General features: G+C 40.7%; 2 protein-coding genes and 1 long non-coding RNA gene across 7 annotated transcripts; 2 read left to right on the top strand and 1 right to left on the bottom strand.

Moving 5' to 3' along the window:
- Positions 1-266: 266 nt before the first annotated feature.
- atf7ip2 (activating transcription factor 7 interacting protein 2) lies at positions 267-5,429 on the top strand. 5 transcript variants are annotated; one of them, XM_020102976.2, is made up of 14 exons: positions 267-380; positions 864-916; positions 1,248-1,449; positions 1,918-1,990; positions 2,081-2,212; positions 2,579-2,647; positions 2,742-2,779; positions 2,869-2,909; positions 3,006-3,040; positions 3,352-3,397; positions 3,571-3,632; positions 3,838-3,987; positions 4,076-4,263; positions 4,849-5,429. In XM_020102976.2, exons 1-14 carry the CDS (start codon positions 304-306, stop codon positions 5,057-5,059), a joined length of 1,377 nt encoding a protein of 458 aa, XP_019958535.2. In that variant the 5' UTR covers positions 267-303; the 3' UTR covers positions 5,060-5,429. The 5 variants fall into 5 exon arrangements, with proteins under 5 accessions (XP_019958535.2, XP_019958534.2, XP_069381718.1 ...); XM_020102975.2 differs by having other exon boundaries at positions 270-380; positions 3,003-3,040; XM_069525617.1 differs by having other exon boundaries at positions 349-380; positions 864-968; positions 3,003-3,040.
- A 1,030-nt stretch (positions 5,430-6,459) lies between these two features.
- LOC138407849 (uncharacterized) lies at positions 6,460-12,721 on the bottom strand. Its single transcript, XR_011241171.1, has 4 exons — positions 12,580-12,721; positions 12,183-12,325; positions 9,174-11,748; positions 6,460-8,508 (listed from the first exon to the last, which is right to left on the bottom strand). It is a non-coding gene; the product is annotated as an uncharacterized lncRNA (long non-coding RNA).
- A 159-nt stretch (positions 12,722-12,880) lies between these two features.
- On the top strand, positions 12,881-15,914 carry LOC109648068 (homeodomain-interacting protein kinase 3-like). The gene is made up of 9 exons (XM_069525615.1): positions 12,881-13,062; positions 13,473-13,663; positions 13,786-13,977; positions 14,115-14,296; positions 14,398-14,521; positions 14,624-14,743; positions 14,842-14,925; positions 15,034-15,203; positions 15,320-15,914. Exons 1-9 carry the CDS (start codon positions 13,020-13,022, stop codon positions 15,846-15,848), a joined length of 1,635 nt encoding a protein of 544 aa, XP_069381716.1. The 5' UTR covers positions 12,881-13,019; the 3' UTR covers positions 15,849-15,914.
- Positions 15,915-16,937: the final 1,023 nt, after the last annotated feature.

Below are 16,937 nucleotides of genomic sequence, written 5' to 3'. Positions count from 1 at the left end.
TGGGTACCAGCTCACGCGTGGTTAAGATATGGCAGAAAGGGTGGGAGGACCAGAAGGAAGGAGATGCTCTAAAATACAAAGCTCAGTCATCACCTAGAAGTTCATAGAAAGGAACAGAAGGGAGGAAAGACTGAGACTAGGAAGACATTGTTAACAGAAGAACGGGCTGAGAGGTAGAATTTGAGGATATGTGTTAATTGACATGTTGATACACACTCTTGAACAGTAGGTGGGGGTATGCAGTTTAAGTTGTTTGCAATGCCCCAGTAAACCGAAGAGGAAAAAGCAGCAGAAGAAGAAAGAATGAAATTTGTTCAGTTTTATGATTCACTCATAATTTGCGGAAACGGGGCTTTTATTCTGAAGGGATCTGACCGGAGGTAAGTGGAACAGACACAACACCGGTGTTATGTACTTCTACTTTAAATTATACTTTAGTCTCATATTTATACGACGCATTATCTGCACAGTAGATACCTGCACTTGTTCGTTAGCGTTAAAAACTTTACTGATCGGGTTTTTGTTGTCAGAGGAACGTTGTTTTCTTTAAGCTTTAGCTAAACGTTAGCTAGTACCGTTAGCTCAGTGAGCTGGTTTGCAAAGTATCTTGTTATTCACATCCTGCCTGAGTTCTCCTCACTGCTGTCAGCGATGCTCCTACTGTGGGTGAGAACAGTAACAGGACTAATCAAACTGAGTGAATGTACGTGATTTATTGAATTCATTTATTTATTCATCATTTCCACTGGTTGTCTGTCATGAGTCTTGTCTGGAAGTTTGTTTTACCTTAAAGCTCCCGCTGCAGCCAATATGTGATGTTTATGTGATATCTACTCAGTTCATACGTGTTTCTGTTGATCAAGGAATTCTAAAGAAAGTGAGGACGCAGCACAGAAGACCAGGACAGACAACACAGGTGGGACACGTGACTTTCTAATGCTGTGGCCTCCAAAAGCCTTGAGACTGAGGTGAAAGTGAATCGGTCCTTTACTTCAGAGACTTAAAGTATTGCAATTTCTGGTCCCTTGTCAGTTTTTGACATTTTAACATCAGCAAACAAACAAAAAACTAAAACTCAAAGCTGCTGTATATATAGTCGGTTGCATTAGTGTTTCCTTAAAGCACTGACCAGGAGGCAGCACTTGTAGTTTTGTTGTATCCTGTGCAATGCATAACATAAAAGCCTTTTCTTGAGTCCTATTCTATTATTGATAGTTATTTATAATCAAATCTGTTGTTTTTGCCAGGTGAGAAAATGGCAGAGGCGTCTCCTCGAGACACAGAAGACCATTCCACCAAAGCCAAGAAATGCAGCCCTGCGTCTGAGAGGCAAAGAAGAGAAAGCAGAGCTCGAGTGAACATTGGAAACGCTTTGGAAAGGTGGCGTGATGTGAAAGCAGCAAAAGGATTCAAAAGTGATAGAGAATTGGCCCTGTGTCTCCTGGATAAGTGAGTTAACCCTCAACAGCTTCATTACGCAGAACAACTTCATTAATGTTTCTCTGTTTGATGTTACAATAAAAAAAAAAATGGATTTGCATTGTTCTGATGCTTCGTTCATGCAGCCCTTACATGCAATGTAAAATAAACCTATTGGATATTGGTGCAGCAAGTATTTCTCTAAAATGCCCTCTATATTTTGTTAGAGAAAGTATGCAAACATTTAACTTGTGTATAAGTACATATAAATAAACAAAAATGTACTCAGGTAAAAGTTACATTATCTTTTCTACTTGAGTAAAAGTAAATAAGTACTTGCTCAGTACAGTAAAGAAATAAGTGTAGCGTGTTACATCCCAACACTGTCCCTAGGTATCAATATGCACTTTGTTTAAGATAGCATGATGTGTAAATTATCAAACTATCAACTCTTTACCTTTGCTGATATCTTGTGTACATTTGTGCGTCTGCATGAAGAGTGAAAAAATCACCTTCCACATCGACTTCCTCTGGAGCCAGTGATAAAACGCTACAATTCTCCCTGTCTGAAGTAAGAGACAACACTGACAACTGTGTGATTTCCAAACTTGTACCGCTTCTGTGCATGGAAACATTTGGTAATACGTCTGTGTATCTACAGGTGAAGAATCTGATCCAGCAGGAGGTTCGCAGTGAAGTGAAAAGGAATGAAAACAAGCTGCAGGATTTAATAGAGACTGTTCAGGATCTGGATCAGGCAGTCGACTACGAAAGAACCATCCAAAAGCTGGAGGTTGGTTGAAGTAGTGGTGCATTTTTTATATCGTTGTTTTGGCAACTGTATTTGTTCATTTATTTAGTTCCCTTCCTTCTTTTATGTCCCACTACATTTCTTTCTGTTAATGAATTTCATTAACCTGTTTTAAATTCAGTCTCTTTTCTTCTTTTTTTTTTTTATCTTCTTCCTCTTTCCTAAATTTTACAGCTGCTGGTAAATCCACTCTCCAACTCTCAAGCCTCGCCTGTTGTTCATGTTATTTCTTCCTCATTTCTTTCTCACTTTTATTCTGAGTCGTACATTCACCTATACAGATACATGTTTTTGTTGCCCTTTAAATGTGTTATCTTGTAAAACTAAAAGTGGAACTCTCGTCCTCAGGCTCGAATCAACACGTTGACGAAGAGAGCAGAAGCAGCTCTCGTCCACATGACAAAAACACAGAACAAGGTTTAGTGGAGACAAACACACAAACATGAATTCATGTGAATTGTGTATGGACTGACATTTCACATTCACACACACTTTTCAAATGTTTTTTCAGAGTCCACAGCAACCTCCTGGTAACATGGACGTCGTCAGGTATTTAGAACCAGGTTTGGTTATTAACATTGCATTTATTTGTTTTTAATAAGTTTTGAGACACTTTGATTTGTTGTCCAACTCTGCAGGATGGATTCTGGGAATGAAACTATGGAAACCATGTCACAGAGTAAGAGCCCAGCAAGAATGTGTAGTGCGCGCACCAGTGGTCAAATGCATTTGCTAGTTATGTGTATTAATTTGGTGCAATTTTATTTTTCAGCAGACGAAAAGGATTTTGCAGAGTTCTTTCATGAGATGGTACATATGGATTTATTTTCATTTGAATGTTAATCACTTTTTAATTTAGAGGAATATAAAATTATAAGATTAAGGGCTAAATAAATGTATTTACTTATTTAAAAATTTTAATTTATTGATTCGTAGATTATTTCTTCCTGTTTGCCCAACAAAAAAATCACATGGATCAGTGTTAATTGTAATTTTTAACTATAATTATTTAGCTGAGTTGAGGCTTTGGGGTCAATAATTATTTAACATACACAGGAAATTCTAAAGTCAATGTGGGTTATTGATTTAGCGAAAGTTGAAAACTTCTCTTTTCTTTTTAGAAAACCACTGAAAAGGCCTTGAAGAAGATGCATGCAGATAATGAAGGTAAGAGGATTTCATAAAAGCAAATGTTTGATTATTTCCACTTAAAACAAGGGTAAATGTTTAATTATTTATGAAGCTTTATTTCTCTAAATCACTTATAAAAAGCTGACTCAATGAGCTACTATCATGACACTGTCCCCTGTCTCCTCCCCTGCTAACACATCGGTGTTAAGATATTAAGGCTGCCATGGCAACTTCTTCAGCTGTCACTGCTAATGAGTCTCCTAAGTGTAAGGTAGGCTGGGGGTCATTATTGGATTTACTCTTTTCAATATAAGCCGCTCATCAGTACTTTATGTGTAACGACAAACTATTCAAGCAATTTAAAAAAAAAAAAAGTTAGAATATAAATCACCCACATTCTTCAGTCGGTTCTGTTTTTCTTTGTTTGTGGAAATTCTTTCATTAACTCATCTTTGTTTTTGGTCTTTAATATTCAGGAAAATGTCAAGTTCATAAAGAAATGGCCAGAAGCTGAGGAGCAAAAAGAAAAGAAAACTAACTGGCCCAAGAAGAATAAAGAGCCAAAGACTGAGAAAGAACAATGTCTCTCCTCTAACAATAGTAAAACTCCCAAGGACTCAGATCAGGTGAAATACACACTCACACTAACGACCATCAGTAATTTGACTGTTTGCTCACATGTCCTCCACTCCCTCCTCCTCTTCTCACCCTAAGGACAAGCCCTCGTATCCTCCTCTTCCCCCTACTCCTGTCCCCTCCACCCTGAACATGGAAGCGGGCTCATACAACATTCCCCAGAGACTAGATGTACATCTGGCCCTCATCAGGGAGCCCCCCGGCCTTTCTGTGCTCTGGAAGGTGGAGGAAGAAGACCCTTGTGCGGCGCCCGTGGAGAGTTACAGGTGAGATTCAGCACAGGGCGAGTGGGGAAAAGTTAAACGATAGATGGCTTGTGAATGACAAGTACTCGTGTTGGTTTAAGTCGGTGCTTATGAAACATCATGGATGTGTATTGTCATCGTAAATTTGATCTTAAATTTAATATCAATTGGTCTTAAAATGTCTGGTTTATAGCTGTAGACACTCTGCATTAAAAGTGATGAGCAGATTATTTTTTGAATCATTTGGTCTGTGAAATGTAAAATGTTATTCACTGGAGCCTGAGAATAATCAACATTCACCAAAAATAATCAAAACGTGCTGATAGTTCTTCTGCCCATTGACTGATCAACTCATGTTAGATTATTTTAGATGGTTAAATGAACTTGCTTCAAGCCAGCAGGGAGCCACAACTGTTTAACTTTAATCTTTAAATCAATTTCCCATCATAAAACCTTAAGTATTTGAGTCTTTCCAGGTTGATCACAGCTTGATAACTTTTCACACATCTGCCTGAAAAACATTACTTCACAGATTCTGTCAACTCATGACCACCAGATGGAAGCAGAGTTCCCATTTTTAATGTATTTCTCTCCCTCCTCCCACAGCGTCTACATGGCTGTAGAGAAGGTGAAGGGGAGCAGCTTCTTCCCAAAGTGGATTATGCTCGGTGAACTGAAGGCCATCCAACTGCCCATGTGTGTGATGATCAGAAAGTACAAGCCGGGGCACAAGGTGTGTGTCGCCGTGGTGGGCAAAGACACGTTTGGCCGGTACGGGTCCTACAGTGAAGTTGTGACCGCAGCCATACCTGAATAGTCAGGAGGAGGATATGGTGTCAGTAAAGAACCAGTAAAACCACCACTTACTTAAAGGGAGATTTAGGTACATTCATGTTTTTTATAGTTCATTTGTTTCATATAGCATCTTTTTCAAGTGCACCGAGTAGTTTTTCCTCTTTTATTTTTTAAATTCTTTTTGGGGGAACACACTGAGAAATCTTTTGCACCCAAATGTAAATAAGATGTTAATTTTCTTCACTTCCACCAGCATTAAACCAGAGAGCAGCTTGATGGCGAAACTATTGTCTGTTAAGCCTTCAGATAAACAGCTGAACACTGAATGTACTTTAAACAATGTTGAATGTTTCAATGAGCCAATAAAGCATTATGGGTTTTTTTCCTAAAAATGTTTATAAACAATCTCGAATCATAAAGAATCAAATTCTTAGTTTTATGGGCGACTGTGGCTGAGGGGGCAGAGCGGCCATCCTCTAACTGAAGTGTGCAAGATACTGAACCCCAAATTACCCAACGCAGAAAAAGTGCAGCTCATAATTCGCTCTTTGTGAATGTGTGTGAATGGAGATACACAGTACTGTAAAGCACTTTGGGTGATCATCAAGAACAGAAAAGTTCTATATAAATACAGACCAGCTGGCTGCTGGTAGGAATAAAGCCATTCTCACATAAAACCTACAGACTCTTGTGTAGGACGTAAAGTCTCTATATAAAACGTTAAAGTGAAGTGAGTCCCAGACAAACACTTCAGTTACTTCTTGAGCCTGATGTTGACACATAAATCCACGATGGTCTCATTATGGGGCGTGTCCTCATTTGTCACACATTTCAACTCTCCTGAAGTTTCACGTTTACTCTGAGCTACAGTTGTGCTCTGACTTGCTGCTCCAGATGTTTTTTTAGACCTTGACTTTCTTTCCAAGCTGTCATCAGTCATCTCTTCACGCTCTTCCTCAAGGTTCTCATCATCAGAACGAGTGGTAAAGACGACAGGATGCATTCTCTGTCGGTCGCTGCAGAAGGAAACTCACATAATTGCGGACCTGACTTCACCTGAACGAGATCAGTTCACACAAAACACACACGAGTGCTTTTCTTTTTAATATTGAATGAATATTTACTTATTTATTGACGTCTTGGCTCCTTTAACTGATCTAAAGTCAGGTTTGTTCTTTTGTCGGTTGGAACTTTCCAGCGGATATTGCTGCTCATAGCAATACATCCATGTTATTGCTGCTGTAACAGGCAGTTAGTGAACATTGTATGTCTCCATCACACTGGATGGTACAACTAGGATTTGTCTGTGCCTTCGGATTGATCTTCTGGATGATGGCAGTTATTGAGCGTGCCTCCTTAAGAGACGGGCATGATTCACTAAACGTCAGGGAGCCACTGTATGATGAAAAGTGATGTGGCGGTAACACAGCCTGTGAAGACGATCATCGTCTGCACGTTTTTTTCTGATTTACTTTTGCATTATCTTTTCTATAAATTCCTCGATCCTTGTGTCCCCCCCCCCCAACATTTATCGGCTGTTTTTATACACTAACAGTTTATGGCAAATGCTCTGCAGGCTGAGATGCAGACAGTCCACTAAATAACATTTTACACAAGATGAGTTTTAACAAATTGTTAAATTATTTCATTTACATGTTTATTTAATTAATAATACACAGTCTGAGAATACATGTTTGTTTATGCACATGTTGAATTAGAAGCTGAAACAAACAAAATGTAAATCTAAAGCCTCATATTTGTGTGTAAATAATGTCTTGATAAAGTGAACACATTTGTCTGCTGACTATAAAACTATTGTGAGTGTGTGACACACATTGAACTCCACTATTTAATGGTTATAAGTCTAGATGTTGGTCGTGGTGAATCAGGCACGACATCAGTGGATCAGATGTAAACCTGCCATCCACTGCGGTTAAGAGTGAGTCTAACTTATCAACTCTTTAACCACATGACACAACACATTTCTCTTGGTGTTAAGGATTTCTTTTATTTACCTCTTTTGTAAAGAATTAATCTTATTGTTTTTGTGGTTATTACACACACATCGATCCGAGTACATATGAACTTCACTTCCTCTAACACAGGCCAGTATATTGTTTAGTATACATAAACTGCATGTGAAGTGAGGAAGCTTTGTTATTGTGGACTTATAGTTTCAGGGTCTGCTCTAGTGCTTGTGCTGTCCAGGCCTGGTTTGATATTCTGCTGTGTACGAAGGAGTGCAACTGTAAAGGGAGCCATTATACCCACATTGAATTTCTGCTCCTAGCATCAGCAGTCGTGTGTGTGTGTGTCTGTGTGTGTGTGTGTCTCCCTTTTGACCGGTGGGACACATGTAGGGAAGCTCAACAGAGTGATGGGCCTCCTAAGACCACTTAAAATCACACAGCCCACATCCACCCTGACACACACACTTTGACTCATACAGTGGCCTAATTAGAGATGACAGCAGAGGAGAGAGAGAGCTTAAAAAAGAAGACGAGGAGCAGGAATAAAAAAAGAATGCGGAGAAGCCGCATTGAAAAAGCAGAGGTGGAGCGGAGAGTGATTAGATGGCAAATGTGTACTTTAAAGTTTGAAAGTGAAGTGCTGACAGAATGGTGGCCTGCTTCTTCACCAGCTTCCCTCCTGGAGAAGAGAGATGGTGTGTTTCATTAATGGTGCATGTGTTTGAAAACTCACCTGAACTTTGACATTTAAAAATTGACCTTTTTAAACTTTTGCAATTTGTGGAATTATTCCAGTGCCCATTCTAAACATGCCCGTTTCTTGGCCTGTGTTAATGCTCTGGGGCTTTTCAGAATTATTCCTCGTGATTCGCGAGTCCTCCTCAAACAGACCCATGACATTTGTACGCTGGATGTTGTGTGCAGAGCTTTTTCATGCATATACTCTAATATACTATGATTATTTGAGAATACGTTTTTTTGGCCCAAGGCAACTGACAAACTTGGCAGGTTGACTAAATCATTTCAGTCTCTACAGGAACTTATTTGATAAAAGTGAAAACATAAATTCATTGCGTCGACCACACACCGAACATGTCAGTTGTTTGTTCAGTCTGTAAAGTGACAGGAGATGGATGAGTCTCTCTGGCCTCTGATGTCTGATCACAGCGGCCTCGGGGAGACGGAGCTGAGCTTTCATCTTCTTGCAGATCGAGGAGTCAAGCTGCTGGATGAAATATAGAGGGATTCACGCTGCAGTGTGCAGAAACTCAAGGATTCTCTACCAGGCTTTTACACCTGTTTCATTGTTTCAAGGATAATTTGCCAGATTAACTTTAATTGATTAACATGTGACATTCATGTCCCGTTGAAGCCACTGAGGTAGCTGCTGTATCTCTGTTCATTAGGTAAGCCGGTGATTCCCAGCCAGGGGTGCGTGTTCCTTCAGGAGCTACGGCTGCAGTTGCCAGGGACAACGTGGAGAGATTGTGGAGCAGCTCAACTAATTTCACATAAATAGAAATGACAATTTGATTTAATATACAGAGTCAGTTGTAACACCTGAGCATTGTGTGTCGCAGCAAACACAAAGTTAGGTCTAAAAACAGTTTACAGTCACTAGTGGCATTTTAGTTTTCTCCATCAGCCTTTCTGTTATGGAGACATTTGCTCTGGTAGTTTTAGGAAACGTTTTCAAGGCAGTCAGTCAGTTGACAGTGTATACTTTGAAATCCTTTTTACATGTGCATAGATAGAACTGCAAATATTAATTTTAATATATTAATATTAATATAAGAAATATATCCACTCGCACTATCCCAGGTTGTCCTGGTTGAAAAAATTTATTTCCTTTTGTTAAGCAATAGGAATGCAACCTTATGACCCGGATTTGTACCTAAATAAACAATAAAGACTCTTTAGTAAGTCATTTCTAATACCTTTAACCAGCATATAGTCCTGGTGGCACATCCGTTATCTCATATGATGAACACATGGACAGACAGAAAGCTGGGAGGATGCAGTTCTCATAGAACAACACTAGAGAGAGGTGTTTGACAAAATATGGCACAACAGACCAGCTGCTGGTGCAGGCCTCTTTATTGTGTCTGTGTGTGTGTGTGCACGCTTGTGTGTAGATGACGTTTATCATATTTTGCATATTTGCACCTTGATTATGAGGAAGCATGCACATGTGATGCCCTACTTCCATCCTCCCTTGAAATTTCGGCGGATGCTTCTGTGAAAGCAGTGTCTCTGCAGCTTTCTGGTAAAAAAGAATGCATCTTATTTGAAGTCTGATACATTAAAAAGGTTTGAGGAATAAAATTTGATTTGATAAATAAGACCAATCAGCCACAATGTTTAAATCAGTCATTGGTTTTGAAGCTACGACTGATTGGTCTTTGTTATATTTTGCAATAGAACACAGGGACCTTAGAAAAGGTGGAAGCAGGTGGAGACACATACACACACACACACACACACACACACACACAGTAGAGACACAGAAGCATTAAATGAACCTAAACTCCCTTTTAGAAACGACAGGACCAAATCCTTCACGCCTGAGTCACCTTTAGTTTGAGAGAATTTATGCATATTATTTATTCATATTCTTATCTCGACTCACCCATATGCTGCAAAGGTTAGAGCGTCTCAGCAATTTTTTAAAGTTAAGGGAACATCACAATCATTAAGTTACTTTAGGGAACATGTTGTGCCACAGAGGATGATTGTCCAGTCACAGCGGATTCAAACAGGCCCAGCAAACCTCTTGAGCTGTGCATTTCTCCACACACCGCAGGGGTGTGCAAGGGAAACACAAGCCAAAAGTGGAAGGGATGAACTGAGCTGTGTCCTTACTCACTACAAGGTAAAGTGCAAGTGATAGTATACCAGGCTAACTACGTACAAAGAACTGCAACTAACAATTCGTTTCACTATTACCTCTGCCAGGGTGGTGATGTTTCCCCTCCTGTCAGTTGTGTGTTTTATTCTTTCTTTGTTTCTTTGTCTGTCATCAGGGTTACACAAAATATTTCATGATATCACATCATGTACACTGTAGAAGCATCTCTATGGTGTGTGTGTGTTTGAGCAAGTGAGGAGCACATCATTTGGAGTGACAGGCTGACCATCTGAAATCCCAAATTAATTTTCACATTTTTCACAGGCACATGTTCACATGCACAGTGTCACCTCTTCACACTACTTGTAGTTTTGGAATTTGAACTCACGTGAATATATATTTGGTCCTCACATCTTTTCTCACATCAACCATCATCCAACATTCGACTGCTAAATAAGTCGAGTTCAGCTCCAGGCTTAAAAATATTGTATATATCAGACTAACTTGCAGTATGCATCTATTTAGGGATAAACACAATATTTGCTCACTCATCACACTTTCATATCACTTCTACAAACTAAACTCTATCAGATTTATGTAGTTAGTCTTACTAAATTTTGGAACTTTATTATTTTTCTCAATCATCTATTTAGTCCAGAAAAGCATATATGAAATATAGCTCTTCAGATGCCACAGGCAGTAATTCAATAATTTGGTGGACCATTTTAAATGCGGCCGCACTCTACCTGCTCGGAAAAAGTAAAACAAGCCCGGGGAAAAACAAAAGTGGGCAGCAGCTGACTGCAGCCGTGACTCTATTAAGAATGTTAATGCAACATCCTTGTTTGACAAGATTCAGCATTAATATTTAAAAAAAAAAAGCTTTCAAAAGTAGAAGGTTAAATGTAGAAGCCCATTTTCTTTCAGGTTCTCTGAGCAAAGAGACGTGAATGTAAAATGGTAAAGATGGGTTTCTTGACAGGTAATAAACAATTGAGAAACCAAGGATTGACTTCTGTAGTTGTGCCAAGAAAACCTAATTCATATTAATAGAAAATCTAAACTTTCATCAGTGTTATTTAATTTTTCTTTTACAAACGGAGGGAAAATATACCTATAGGGGTTAAAATCCTGAGTTCCACACAGTAATATAAGCACATTTTACTTCTCATCTTTTCATATTCCCTACCATGCAGTACATGTGTGCGCGTGCACCATGATGCTGGGAGTACGCTTGTAGAGTTTGATGTTTCCTTTCTTTGCTATCATGAATATTTGATCCAGTTCACCATCCCCAGAAGGTTCTATCCAAATGAAAGCTAAAATAACAGCATCAACAACAACTACAAGAGCAGCAGCAGCAGCAGCAGCAGCACTATGGGGACACGCAGCCAATCACCTACAGCAGCTGACAGGGGTGATGTGTGTGTTCGGTACAGTAGATTCCATTGGTTTTGCCAAGTCCCCCGCGCTATCGTGAGAGAACAGTGGAAAAAAGTGAGATGCAGTATAATTATTTAAAGGAATATGTCTTCAAAAGATGGAAACACATATGTTGACATATGAAGGAAAACATAAAAGGTGGAACATTGATCAGAGGACTCTGTTTTCATGTAGACACACACTCAACGTGAAAAGAAAGGATAAGTGAAGCAGAGGCAGAAAAATGACAGAAGATAAAAGAGAGGAAGAGGAGAGCAACACGGCCATTAGGTAGTGCTATACTTCCCATTGCAGTGCATGTACTTGCACGACTGCTGCTTGACGACGTATATGTGTGCGTGTGAGTGTAGGAGACGCTGAGTTCAGTTAGTGGAGTGCTTGAACATACTGCGTTCAGTTGGGTTTGGGTTAATTGGGTTTACAGTCACAATCTTCTTAATGGTGATGAGCCTGAAAAGCAGAGATGTGGACAAGGGCGATTTCAGAAATTCCAAAGATTGGGATCACCATCACCATTTACTCTCAGCCGTGAACTATTCCCCACGGAACTACACATGCTCTGTGTCGTTCTGATACACTATGTGTCCAGTAACATTTATCACGTGAAGTGTCCCATGCCCACATAAACTCGAGATGAGACATATACACCACATATACACAATCACATATAATCTGATCAACCCATACATGTAAACTGAACCTCAGCCCCACTAACCCAGAGGGTGGTGTAATGTACCTTTTCTAATCGTCTTTAAAATGTCAGGCCCTACTTCTGCCCTGACAGACTGTGAGGTTCCTCACAGATGGATTTGTTAAGCTCATATATAGCAATGGGAACAATGGGAGCAAACATCAAACTGCACTTATCTCACACTTAAACAAACCTGTCTTTCATTCTGCTTTAGTCAGGTCGAGTCTTATGTGAGAATGTGTGTGTGTGTTCTGACTGTGCTGTCCTAGTTTCTGCCTGGCAGTCTTCGAGGTCAGATAAGGAGCAAACTTTCCATATTGTGTAAGAGAGAATCCACTGGCACACACACACACACACAGTCACGATGTAACAGTTTGATATAATTTGATAAATTTTAATACAATTCAAACACGTTGCTGTTTTACGTTTTTAAAGGTCCAGTGTGTAAGATTCAAAGGAAAGGGAACTATTGGCAGAAATTGAATGTAGAATAATCCTCATGATGTTTTCACTAGTTTGTTTTCATCTAAATTGTATGAATTTTCTTTACCCCAGAAAAGGCCCTTTATATTCAAATACTTTATATTTACATGAAGGGGGGTCCTCTCTGTGGAGGCGGCCATGTTTTTTTACTGTCATCCCAACTGGACAAACTTAACCTTTTAAGTTTATATGACAACTTAAGGCTACCACAGGTTCTTCTTCATGTTTGGGAGGGGAGGGTGAAGTGAGGGGTATTCAGCTGCAATAACAATTTCAACACTAGATATATCACAAAATCATACACACTGTACCTTTAATTGAGGAAGTATATTTTTTAGAACACTTCAATCTAGACTAAAAAGTAACAAAGTAACAAAGCATCAAAGTATCAAAGTACAACTCATTTGATGGCTTTGATGGAAAGGGTTCAGTCCACTGCAGTTGGAGAGAGAAGTTCAAGTGTGATCGGATCAGAAGACTCTAGATTTCAGTTAATTTCTCAGGTTCTCTGTCCCAGTATTGAGCTTGAAATAGTTGAACTGACATCATGTCATCGTGGGAAAGTACAGGAGATTCTTCTGCTGCCTCAGGTAAGACTCTGAAAACTAAAGCTGCTATGCTAGCAGGAGTAGCAATGCTAGTAAAAGTAGAAGAAATGATTTTAACGTGCAACCTGTGTCCTTGGGTAAGAGCTTGTTTGTGCGCGAAGAAGAAGATATCAGAGGCTAGCTACTTCTGCTAGCATGACTACTTTTGCTGTTTTATCACAGCATCAACATTATCTTGTCTGCTCCGTTCACTGAAAACATAAATAACTTCACAACACAATGTTGGTCATTATTTTAGTCTTCACATGGTCTTAAAATGACAACTGCAGAAACACAAAGACATGTGACTCCTGGTTCAGTTGTTCGTTTGTTCATATTGGGTTGACTGAATGAATCTCTCACACTGAAGACACCCACGTCTCATATTTTGTCTCCACCATCTCTCTCCACAGTCGCACTGACAGCACATGAAGTTCAGGCCGGCGACGTGCTTCACAGCAGCTTTTCCTCCTATTCAGTCCTGGAGTTCATAGGGGAAGGGGCCTTTGGAAAAACCGCTGCAGCGATGAATCTCAGGACTAAAGAGAATGTGGCTATTAAAATCCTGAAGAACAAAGAGTCCACCCAGGACACTGAGCATGAGGTATGAGACTGAATTCTTTGTTTATATTCCTGTGCTCCGGTGTTGTCTGCTCCATCAGAACATGTAGCTGATCACAAGCTGTTGACAGTCTTGTCTCATTAAGCCTCCTCTTTTCTCTCCAGGTTTCCATGTTGAGGCTCATCGGTGACCTGGATTGTGATCGCAACAACATGGTCAAGTTCCACGAGCAATTTGTGCACATGGAACAGAACTGTTTGGTCTTTGAGAGGCTGCACATGAGTCTCTATGACCTGTTAAAGCAGGGAGACTGGAAGTACCTTCCTCTACACCGCATCCGCCCAGTTGCCAAGCAGGTATGTAGCTGCGATCAATGCATCATGAAACCAACACTCTTTTGTTATAGAGAGATCCCCAAAACCTAAACCTAACACCCAACAACAGCTCATGGGGAAAATATTCTAAATGTTTTGTATTCTTTCTGTCCCTGCAGCTCTTGGTGACCCTGGACGCCCTGAAGTGTATTGGTGTCCTGCATGCGGACATCAAACCAGACAACATTATGTTTGTCAACTTGCAGGATCAGCCACTCAGGGTGAAGCTGATTGATTTTGGCTGCGCCATGATGACGTCCCAAATCGAGCTGGGGATGTACATCCAGCCGCATGGGTACAGGTGAGTTCATCCTGCACAGCATCTGTTCAGCCTCATTATTTTCTCTGCTCTGAAATGTTTCAACAGATTTTTCATCTTTGGCTCATGTCTTTCCTTCTCAGGGCTCCAGAAATCTCACTCGGCCTTCCATTCACCGAGGCCGTCGATGTGTGGGGGGTCGGGTGCGTACTGGCCTTCCTCTACATGACTGAAAACCTGTTCTCTGTTGGCTGTGAATATCAAATGGTATGTATCATCTCACCAAATGGCTTTTTATTTATTTTTCATATTCATAGAGAATGTAAGTGGAGAACCTTTAGATTCTCATGATGTGTATTGTGTCTGCAGATGAAGGGCATGGTTACAGTGCTGGGCCAGCCGGAGGACCGCCTGCTCCGTGACGGCAAGTACAGCCGGTTTTTCTTCACTGAAGAGCAGGGTGCAGACAGTTCATCATGGAGACTGATGGTACAGTAACCATGTTCTTCTTTGTTTGAGAAATTTTAATGGAGCACTTTTAAATCAAACTGCCCTGTTCTCATCTTGTTTCCTATTTGTTCCTTTAGACCGCAGAAGAATTCACAGATGTTAACAACAGGGAAACATTGGAGCGCCCAAGCTCTCTGAGCTCTCTGAACGACCTGATTCATGTGAGTACTCTCTCATGTGTTGTACAAGTAAAGACTGGATCAGTACCACTTATTTATCTATCAATTGGGAGCTGGATCATCTGACCTGAAACCTGTTTTCAAATCCAGTTCCATCCAAAGTTGGAGGCTGCTGAGATGAGAGACCGCATGGCCTTTGTCTCTCTGTTAGAGGGGATGCTGCATGTTGACGGGGATCAGAGGATCTCTTCTAGTCAAGCTCTGCAGCATCCGTTTATCACCATGAGCCACCTGAGAGAGGATGTCGACAGTAGAGACTAGTAAGTGACCACATGTCGTTTCACACTGGAACTAAAAAACACATCAGGTTGGATGGACTGATGGTTTTAATTAATTGACTGAGTGATTTACTGATTGATTGTCTTCCATAATCCAGTCTGACCACCTCCCAAGAGTCTATGAAGGTTTGCTCAAATGAGGACAGTGTCCACTGTGCAACTTCAGACAGCAGCCACTCTGACACCATGGACAAAGACTCCTGGAATTCTGTGGAGGCTCTGGATTCTGTGGAGGCTCTAGACTCCACAAGTGTCCCTAAATCGTCCACTGGAGACAAATACACCAGTGCAGAAGTCTCCTGGGATTCTGTGGAGGCTCTGGATTCTGTGGAGGCTCTGGATTTTGTGGAGGCTGTAGACTCCACAAGTGTCCCCAAGTTATCCACTGGAGACAAAGACACACGTGCAGAAGTCTCCTGGGATTCTGACCAGTCAATCTCCACAGACACCTCACTACCGTCAGTTGAAGAAGTTGACAACAGTGAACTGTTCTGGTGCTCTGACGCGGCTGTAGGCGTCACCGCTGCAGCCACAGCCTCCTCGGGCGGCAAAAGGAAGCTGCTGAGAAGAATCCGAAAATTCTTCTCAAGCCTCATCAGCTGCTGCCGTCCGAAAGCGGAGGACTGATTTATTTCTTTATTTCATTGTTGGTGTTTTTCTATTATAATAAAACTTTTACTACTTATCAATACATCCAATGTTTCATTAATACTTTAATCAAATCAAGTTTTATTTGTATAGCCCAAATTCACAAAACACATTTTGCCTCAGAGGGCTTTACAATCCATACAGGGAGTGAGACCCTGTGTCCTTAGACCCTCGGTCCGAGTGAGGAAAAACTTGTCCACGAAAAAAAACCTTTTAACAGGAAAAAGAAGGTGGAAGGAAGAGCCACAGAGGAGGGATCCCTCTCCCAGGACGGACAGACGTGCAATGGATGTCACGTGTACAGAACAACTCAACAGAAACATATTGTACAATTATAATGAAAGACAATGATTACAGTAGCAGTGGTTAGCAGTGGTGGTAATATATATAGTGGTGGGTTTTAACAATGCTACAATAATATACAAGTTAATGTTAATGTCAGTGTAGAATTATGACTAATAATAATAACAAGAGTGGTGGATGTCAGGCAGGGCCATGGCAGTAGTGGCAACCCACGATCCATGAGAACCTACTGGACGAGAGAGCACAGAAACTCCGGGGAAGGGAGGGAGGGACCCCCGGCAGTCTAATCCTATAGCAGCATAACTAAGAGATGACCTAAACCAGCCCTAGCTATAAGCTCTATCAAAAAGGAAAGTCTTAAGTCTACTCTTAAAAGCGTTGACTGTGTCTGCCTCCCGAACCCAAAAAGGTAGTTTGTTCCACAGAAGAGGAGCTTGACAGCTGAAAGCTCTGGCTCCCAATCTACTTTTGGAGACTATGGGAACCACAAGGAACCCAGCATTCCGAGAGCGTAGTGTTCTGGAGGGGCAGTAAGCTACTATGAGCTCTTTGAGAAATGATGGTGCCTGCCCCCATGAAGAGCTTTGTAAGTAAGGAGAGGAATTTTAAATTCTATTCTAGATTCAACAGGTAGCCAATGTAAAGAAGTACGGAGCCCGTCTGGTGACATGGGTGGAAAAAAAATTATTCCGTTGCCACGAATTAATAAGATACTCAGCATGTTGAAAATGCTGAGTATGCACGCCGTTGATTGGTTGGCGTATG

This window comes from Paralichthys olivaceus, chromosome 5 (assembly GCF_024713975.1).
Source record: "Paralichthys olivaceus isolate ysfri-2021 chromosome 5, ASM2471397v2, whole genome shotgun sequence".
In the NCBI taxonomy this organism is placed as follows: Eukaryota; Metazoa; Chordata; class Actinopteri; order Pleuronectiformes; family Paralichthyidae; genus Paralichthys; species Paralichthys olivaceus.
This window is presented reverse-complemented; position numbering and strand designations above follow the sequence as displayed.

Bases quoted from the DNA above. Each gene is read 5' to 3' on its own strand.
- atf7ip2 (XM_020102975.2), top strand. From the start codon at position 304: ATGAAATTTGTTCAGTTTTATGATTCACTCATAATTTGCGGAAACGGG. The intron at 1,991-2,080 runs GTAAGAGACAAC...GTGTATCTACAG, and splicing joins TACAATTCTCCCTGTCTGAA to GTGAAGAATCTGATCCAGCA. The intron at 3,633-3,837 runs GTAGGCTGGGGG...TTTAATATTCAG, and splicing joins ATGAGTCTCCTAAGTGTAAG to GAAAATGTCAAGTTCATAAA.
- LOC109648068 (XM_069525615.1), top strand. From the start codon at position 13,020: ATGTCATCGTGGGAAAGTACAGGAGATTCTTCTGCTGCCTCAG. The intron at 14,926-15,033 runs GTGAGTACTCTC...TTTCAAATCCAG, and splicing joins CTCTGAACGACCTGATTCAT to TTCCATCCAAAGTTGGAGGC. The intron at 15,204-15,319 runs GTAAGTGACCAC...TCCATAATCCAG, and splicing joins GATGTCGACAGTAGAGACTA to TCTGACCACCTCCCAAGAGT.